This window comes from Heterodontus francisci, chromosome 29, assembly GCF_036365525.1.
Source record: "Heterodontus francisci isolate sHetFra1 chromosome 29, sHetFra1.hap1, whole genome shotgun sequence".
Taxonomy (NCBI): Eukaryota; Metazoa; Chordata; class Chondrichthyes; order Heterodontiformes; family Heterodontidae; genus Heterodontus; species Heterodontus francisci.
In genome coordinates, this window is record NC_090399.1 from 10,260,167 (window position 1) to 10,269,028 (window position 8,862).

The 8,862-nt window shown below is 42.5% G+C and overlaps 1 protein-coding gene across 1 annotated transcript in view; it reads right to left on the minus strand.

Annotated features, from left to right (window-relative positions):
* Window positions 1-7,080, minus strand: part of LOC137346109 (cytochrome P450 2K1-like) — a 28,763-nt gene extending 21,683 nt beyond the window's left edge. Inside the window, exons 1-2 of the mRNA XM_068009408.1 lie at window positions 6,660-7,080; window positions 622-784 (exon numbers count right to left, since the gene is read on the minus strand). Of these exons, the coding sequence (XP_067865509.1) occupies window positions 622-784; window positions 6,660-6,860 (364 nt within the window). The 5' untranslated portion in view covers window positions 6,861-7,080. The remainder of the gene's footprint in view (window positions 1-621; window positions 785-6,659) is intronic.
* Between the last annotated feature and the right edge of the window lie 1,782 nt (window positions 7,081-8,862).

Consider the following 8,862-nt stretch of genomic DNA (forward strand, 5'->3'; position numbering starts at 1 on the left):
CCTTGTCAAAGGCTTTACTGAAGTCCATATAGACAATATCCACTGCCCTTCCTTCATCAATCATCTTCGTCACTTCCTCAAAAAACCCAATCATGTTAGTGAGACACGACCTCCCCTTCACAAAACCATGCTGCCTCTTGCTAATAAGTTCATTTGTTTCCAAATGGGAGTAAATCCTGTCCCGAGGAATCCTCTCTAATAATTTCCCTACCACTGACGTAAGGCTCACCGGCCTATAATTTCCTAATTTATCCTTGCTCGTCTTCTTAAACAAATGACTACAAAACAGGACATTGTGATGCTATTGCATTTTCTTCCACGTATCACAGATTATGATTTACTGAGACAGTTGTGTTTGAGTAGCTGGAACATTTTCTGCTCTGACATTCTCTGACATGCTACACTGTACTATAGCTAGAATAAATGGATTTTCCTATTTACTAGCCCAGTTAATCTATAAACTGCAAGCAATTAATTCGGTTGAATGTAATAACGACAGGGAAATGCAATTGGAAAGATGAGGAGCCAGTATAGGGAATGCTCCTTTGTACCTCAATGCACTGCCAAGGACAGTTCCTGTAGCAAGGTCAGACTGTTTAAGGACAGATAGCAGGTAATTACCAGATCCTTCTTTAAGAACGTTCATGATTGGTACGTCAGGTCTTCCTCGGAATTCATCAGCATGGTTAATGAGAGCATTCTTCACTGTTTCATACCCAGCTAGCACCACCACTTTCTCCGGACCCAGTCTCACGGAATATACTGAGCCATACTTCTCCGACAGCTGAAAAGAAAAGAAACAAACTGTGACCATCACTTAGCAGGTCGTTGGTCACATTAGTAGATAAGATTAGATGAAGAGGGGTGAGAGGAGGCTTGTGCATAAATGCTGGCATTGTCCAGATGTGTTGAATGGCCTCTTTCTGTGCTGTACAATCTATGCAATACTATATAAGAGATACCTTGATGATGTAATGGGTATGCCATGAACCATTGAGACGTCCATATAAGTTTACCAATCTGGCACTCCCAGTAGGGAGCCATGTTTGAAAGGAAAGTGGATTCTAGAATTATTCATTATTATTATACTCCCATCTAGAACCTAACCCTCCCTTTGAATGTGTACCCTGCGAGAAGCAAAGGGCTGCTGCATTTAACCTAACATGGCTAGTTCTCGATCTCTGCTCCATTGTCAAGAGGGGATCTGTCAACTGTAGCATGCACATCATTGTAGAAACAACTGATGATTGAGTTCAAACTCTTGACTCAGACTGGGCTAAAAGCCAAAATGAAACTCAGGACCTGTCAGATGCATGACCTGAAGTTTCACAGGGCTGCCTCCAGTCTCCCACTCATAGCTACTAACTCCACATTCCCTGAGACTCCCCTCCTACTCCTGAAGTTGCATCTGGAGATCAATGGTAGCTCCATCAGTTGTCATGGCCACTTACACTACTTAACTCAAATATTTCACACATCGAGGGAGAGATTAGAAGAATATTTTTCACGCAGAGTGTTGTTTGGGCAAGAAACAATGGGGGAATGTTTTTGAAACAGAAATGGATAAATATTGGAGAAAGGAAAATTTACAAGGGTCTGGGGCAAGGAAACAGAACTAATTGGATAACTGTTTCAGAGAGTTAGCTTGCTGCACTAAGATTCCATAGACTCAACCTTGGGTCTGCACGTTTTTGATAATGCTTAGAACAAAACTGCGGCAGATGGATTTCAATGCGGGCAAGTGTGAGATTATCTATTTTGGACCAGAAAAGGATAGAGCAGGGTACTTTCTAAATGGGAAGAGGTTAAGTACAGTGGATGCCCAAAGAGACTTGGGGGTTCAGGTGCATAGATCTTTAAAATGCCACGAGCAAGTGCAGAAATAATCAAAAAGGCTAATGGAATGCTAGCCTTTATATCTAGAGGACTGGAGTATAAAGACACAGAGGTTATGCTGCAGCTGTACAAAACCCTGGTTAGACCCCACTTGGAGTACTGTGAGCAGTTCTGGGCACCACACCTTAGGAAGGTTATATTGGCCTTGGAGGGAGTGCAACGTAGGTTTACAAGAATGATACCTGGACTACAGGGGTTAAGTTATGAGGAGAGATTACACAAATTAGGGCTGTTTTCGCTAGAATTTAGAAGGTTAAGGGGTGATCTGATCGAAGTATTCAAGATATTAACAGGAAAAGACAGACTAGATAAAGATAAACTATTTCCACTGGTTGGAGATTCTAAAACTAGGGGGCATAGTCTAAAAATTAGGACCAGACCGTTCAGGAGAGATCTTAGGAAGCACTTCTTCACGCAAAGGGTGGTCGAGGTTTGGAACTCTCTCCCACAAACAGCAGTTGAAGCTAGAACAGTTGTTAATTTTAAATCTGAGATAGATAGATTTTTGCTAAGCAAAGATATTAAGGGATATGGGCCAAAGGCAGGTATATGGAGTTAGGCCGCGGATCAGCCATGATCTCATTGAATGGATCGACAGGCTCGAGGGGCTGAATGGCCTACTCCTGTTCCTATCTTCCTATGTTCCTAGAATTTCAATTGAGCCCAGGTGATGCAATCACAACAACAAATTGCATTTATAGCGTGCTTTTAACATGGAAACAATGTCCTGAGGTACTTCATAGAGGTGCAAGGAAAATATGGTCACCAAGCCAAAAGAGGAGTAACAAAAGGTTTGGTCAAAGTGGTTTGAAGGAAGATTTTAAAGAGTAAAGGGAGGTAAAGAGACAGAGCAGCTTAAGAAAGGAGTCCAGAACATGGGGTCCAGGCAGCTGAAAGCAGAGCCATCAGTGGGGGCAAAGGGAAGGAATGCACCTGAGGCCAGACTTGGAGGAATGGAGTGTCGTGGGGGAATGGGTTGTAGGACTGGAGGAAGATACAGTGATAGGGAAGAGTGAGGATATTAGGGGATTTCAATTTGAATTTGAGGTATTGAGAGATAAGGAGTTAATACTGATCAGGTTGTGGGACAAGATATGGGAATAAAGCATCACAATCACAGAAGGTGTCATTTATGTTTTTGGTTAGGACCATTTCATTGCTGTGATTGGGCAGAAGCCAGATTAGAGAGTTTCAAACAGGGAATTATTGCAAAACATGAGCATGGATTTGGCAGGCAACAACACGGTCAAAGACCTTGGAGAGACGAAGGACATTGGAGATCACAAAATGATACACCACACAGGGAGGCCAGTCAACCCAGTCTGAGCCAATAAGTTGGTAGCTTGAAAGGTAAAGGGGATTGAGGAGGGGAGTTTATGGTAGTTTGAACAGATAAGGAAGCAGTTCCTGAGCAGAGAGAACCATCTACAATGTCAACTAGCAGGGGGCCAGGAAGGGAAGTTGATTGGTCAGTAGTTTAGTGGGAATGGGGTCAAGGAAGCAGTAGCTGGGTCTCATGGATGACATAAAAGGAGAATGACTTTGTATTTCTATTGCCTCTTTCATAACCTAAGGAAGTGTCTCAGTGCTTCAAAGTCAATGTACTACTTATCAAATATTATCACTGCTGTAATGTAGAGACATGCAGGAGCAAATGTGTGCACTGTAAGATCACACCAACTCAATTTTTTTATACATCGAGAGAGAGATTAGAAGTATATTTCTACACGGAGGGCTGTTCGGACATGGAATGCCCGACAAGAAACAATGGGAAAAGTTTTAAAAGATGTTAGTGACTGCTTCTATTTTTCTTGTTTTAAAGACTTATAGTTGAATTATGGACATTGATTCATTTGGAATCTTGAAGATGTGTTTTCTTTTAAAGAAGTCACTCGAAAGTTCTTGGATTTAACTTGTACACAAGTCTTACTGTCTGTGGATAATCACACAGCAGGGGTTGTTTATGACTTGGAGAGATGTTTACCAAGAAGTAACAGGCCAAGATTTATAGAGGTCAGGAGGCTTAACTTCTAACATGTTTTTAGTTTCACTTTGAATTTTGACAAAAAGACAGTGTGTTTTGCCTGCCAATGAAGACTCAGCTCTCCCTATCTCTCTTGAAAAGGAATATTACATACAGTGCATCAGTTTTCCCATTTCCGACTGTATTTGAATCAAATATGTGGGAACTGAAACCCTTGGGGCTGCATTTATGCTGTAAGACCTATCTGAGCCTCTGTAGCTGCATTTCTTGGAAAGCCTACCCAAACTAATTGTCAACATCACCTGGAAAGAACTGTTCTCAGAAGATCCAAGTGACAGTTGTCTATATTGATTTGGATCACCAAACCAAAACCAAGGACAAGTGTTCAGTCTAAGTGTTTTTTTTTGTTTTCTTTGTAACAGTGCAATAAACAGAAATCCCTTTTATTTTCCCAGTTAACTGCTGTATGTATGTGTGTGCGTGTGTGTGTGTGTGATGGGCTATGATAAATAAGGGGTTTTAATATTTCAATTTGTATGTGTATTTGTTACTTCATTATTGGTTAAGACTTCTTTTATAATAAACTGATAATTTTGTTATTTGTTGAAGAAACCTGGCTGGTGTGTTTTATTCTGGAAAAATAGAATATATGATGGACCGTATCAGTGAGTGGTAAAATTAAATATATGTTGTGACCTGTGAAGAAGTGGAACTAGAATAAACAATGCACTCCTCCCGGCTCAGTCGTAACATATAATTGGGGGCTCTGTGCGGGATAATCCCAACGCCGATGACATTCAATTGTAAGTGGGGTAATAATAATTGAAGAAGAAAGAAAACAGAACCAGGTTTCTTGTATAACAGAATAAAGTCTACACAACTGGAATATCTTTAACAGTTGCTGCGACTTTTCTGGGGACAGAGGATGTATCGCTAAGTGACTTGAGGTACTTAACTAAGGTTAAGCTAATAGCATTGGTAGAAAAATTGGGGTTAGAGTTAAAACCAGGAGCTAAGTAATAGTATAACATTTGGAATTGGAAGAAGAAGAAAGAAAACCAGAGGTCGTGAAGTTGAATTAGCTAAAATTCTGTTACAGATGAAGCAGGAACAGGAAATGGAGAAACTTAAGCTTGACAAAGAAAAAGAAAAAAGAAATAGAAATAAGAAAACTTGAGCAAGAAAAAGAATTGAAAAAACTTGAGCTTGAGAAGGAATTGACAATAAGGAAACTTGAACCAGAATTTCAAAGGGAAGGAGAAAGAGAAGGAAGGGAACTCAAAGTTAAAAAGCCGGAACCAAGACAACAGGGTGGTCTTGACTCCAGTGAAGATTCCGGTGAGGAAAGATCTGACTCCAGCCCAGGACCCAGTGGAGAGCTGTTTAAGTTTATACAAGACCCCCGTAAGTTTGAGGAAAGAGATATAGAGGCATTTTTCATTTCTTTGGAAAATATAGCCAAACAGATGAAGTGGCCAAAGGAAAGCTGTCACTGCTTATGCAAAGCAGGTTGATGGGCAGAACTCATGAAGTTTATGCCATGCTTCCTGAGGAGGCTTCTGCGGATTATGAGATGGCAAACAAGGCTATTCTTGCTGCGTATGAGTTAGTCCCTGAAGCTTACCAGCAGAAATTTTGGAACCTCTGGAGATTGTTTCGGCAGACTTACATAGAATTTGAGAGGGTAAAGCAAATTAACTTTGATCGTTGATATGGGCACTAAAGATGGAAGCCATGAATGAGAACCTTAGGAAACTAATTGTCCTGGAAGAATTTAAAAATTCACTCCCTCCATTAGTAAAAACCCATGTAGGTTTCATTGGCCAGACAGGTAGTGGAAATTGTTGATGATTATGAGTTTGTGTATAAGCCCAAAACCCTTTGTCCGTCACCCCCAAAAACCCGAGAAGCATTTAAAGTGGCAGTGCATTTCTCCGAAGGTGGAGGTGTTACGTGTGTGCTTCTCTTTTTTTTGTAAAATATGTTTTAAGGACTTGTAGTTGAATTATTGACACTGATTCATCTGGAATCTTGAAGAGATGCTGAACTTGTTTTTTTTTTAAAGAAGTCACCAGAAGGTTCCTGGATTTGGCTCTAAGCTGACGCCTAAACTGTGCAGTACTGAGGGGGTGTGAGATTCCACAATTCTGTTTGCCTCCTCAGGTGAATGTATTGCGACATGATTTCAAAGAGAAGGGGACATTGTCCTAGCCAATATTCATTGTTCAACTATCATCCTTAAAACAAATTCTCTAGTCATTAGCTCTTTGCTGTTTTTGTGATCTTGCTTTGCATAAATTTGCTGCATGTTTCATACATTATGACAGTGACAACACTTCTAAAAGTACTTAATTAGTTGTAAAACGCTTTGGGATGTCCTGAGGTCATGAACGTATTGGTATAAATGCAAGTTCTTTAATCTTACCCTCTCTAACCTCAACTCATACTGCCTCCGAAAGGAGAAAAAAACTTACAGGGAAGAAAAAACCTGCGACCAACTTTGGTCAAGCTGACGTAATACCCCCCTATTCTGTAAGGCAACCAAGTAACTTCCAAAAGTCCATGGTTAGCAATATCACATAGGTGAATAAAATGAACGAAACCCCTAAATGTCTTTTCCCATCAGGATCTTGTCTTGATGTCTTTTTAAAGGACTGAAACATACCTATACACAATGGGAATTTAAAAACTTCTAAATAAATCAACCAGCTCAATGAGATCTTCAATGCCCACTATTAGCAGTCATCAGAGCTGCCTGGTTGGTGGCTGATTTTCTTACCTTGACCAGAGATTTGTACAGTCTCTTCAGTTCCAGTTGGTGCAGGTTGCCAATTATTGGCAGGGGTGTGGGTCCAGGGGGGTAGTTTGCCTGAGGGCTGCTTCTAGAACTAGCAATGAAGTAAATCAGGAAAACCACAAACAGGGAATAAACCAGCAATGTGGTGCTGAGACTGGATGGAAGCAAGTTGAAGACAGCCATTGCGAATGGACTTATCTGGGAAACCAAACCACTCTCCGTTACTGTCACTGTACGTCTCGCCCATGTGTGGGTATTAACTTCTGTTGACTATGAGCAAATATCCTGATTTGCCTGAGTGGGTCTGAAATAGTCACATTCCAAGCATAATTTGCAGCAGCATTTGGGCAGCCTGTGAATAGAACCCTTCGCCTTTTGGAAACTATCTAATCAGGTTCATTGGACTTTTGCCTCCACAGTTATTCACGGACAATGACTCTCAAAAGAACCGCAGTCCGTCTCATAGCAACCAGAACACATTGATTTTGTCATACGATCGTGAAAGATCCTTTCAACTCGATAAACTCTTTACAGAACAGGCCAGCGAGATTCCAATTTAAACATTAGGGGCACAAATTTCATCTTCAAAGTGCTGATGCCAGTGGCAGTCTGGAATTCCAGCTTCTTTTGCTGGGGCCTCTGCACTGCCAGCACAGCCTACATGGCACATGGTCTTGAGAAGGACACCCCCTGTCTCCAGCGTGTGCTGTAAACCTCAGAAGGTGTGGAATCCTGATGTTGCACAGCTCGACAGGCTGATGTGATGCGGCACAGTGGCACAGTGGTTAGCACTGCAGCCTCACAGCTCCAGCGACCCGGGTTCAATTCTGGGTACTGCCTGTGTGGAGTTTGCAAGTTCTCCCTGTGTCTGCGTGGGTTTTCTCCGGGTGCTCTGGTTTCCTCCCACAAGCCAAAAGACTTGCAGGTTGATAGGTAAATTGGCCATTATAAATTGCCACTAGTATAGGTAGGTGGTAGGGAAATATAGGGACAGGTGGGGATGTGGTAGGAATATGGGATTAGTGTAGGATTAGTATAAATGGGTGGTTGATGGTCGGCGCAGACTCAGTGGGCCGAAGGGCCTGTTTTAGTGCTGTATCTCTAAAACTAGAATGCCTAATTTGGAGCACGCGGGTCCAAGCAATGGACTCTACAAACAACAAGTGCTGAACTACAAGGTAGGCCCTCCACTTGTGTTACTTAAAAGTCTTGCAGGGAAGGCAGTTGTGAAGGACTTCGGCACTTTTTAAAAATTCATTCATGGGATGTGGACATTGCTGGCTCGGCCAACATTTATTGCCCATCCCTAAATTCCCATGAACTGAGTGACATGCGAGGTCATTTAAGAGTCAAGCACATTGTTGTGGGTCTGAGCTCACATGTAGGCCAGACCAGGTAAGGACAGCAGATTTCCTTCCCTAAAGAACATCAGTGAAGCAGATGAGTTTTTAACAACAACTGTTTCATGGTCACCATTAAACTAGCTTTTTAATTCCAGATTTTTATCAATTGAGCTCAAATTTCACCATTTGCCATGGTGGGATTCAAACCCACACCCCCCCCCCCCCCCCAAACCACTAGCCTCGGCTTCTGACGTTACCAGCTCAGTGGCATTACCAGTACGCCTATGCCACTGCCTCCCCCACAATATCACAACATATCTGGAAGCGCTGTGGACTGTTTTTGGAGGTGTGGTGGTATGGGCCTGGATTTGCCAAAGGGCGGCACAGTGGCGCAGTGGTTAGCACCGCAGCCTCACAGCTCCAGCGACCCGGGTTCAATTCTGGGTACTGCCTGTGTGGAGTTTGCAAGTTCTCCCTGTGTCTGCGTGGGTTTCCTCCGGGTGCTCCGGTTTCCTCCCACATGCCAAAGACTTGCTGGTTGATAGGTTAATTGGCCATTATAAATTGCCCCTAGTATAGGTAGGTGGTAGGGAAATGTAGAGACAGGTGGGGATGTGGAATTAGTGTAGGATTAGTATAAAATGGGTGGTTGATGGTCGGCACAGACTCGGTGGGCCGAAGGGCCTGTTTCAGTGCTGTATCTCTATTACAAAAAAAAAAGTGTTGTTGCATCCTCACAGGGAGAGGAGTCGGCCACCTGCCCACAGGTATGGGGGCAGCATTGGCGGTGCCTCTGGATCTTCAGCACATCATGGAGATGGAGCAGAGGCTGTGGAGAGAGA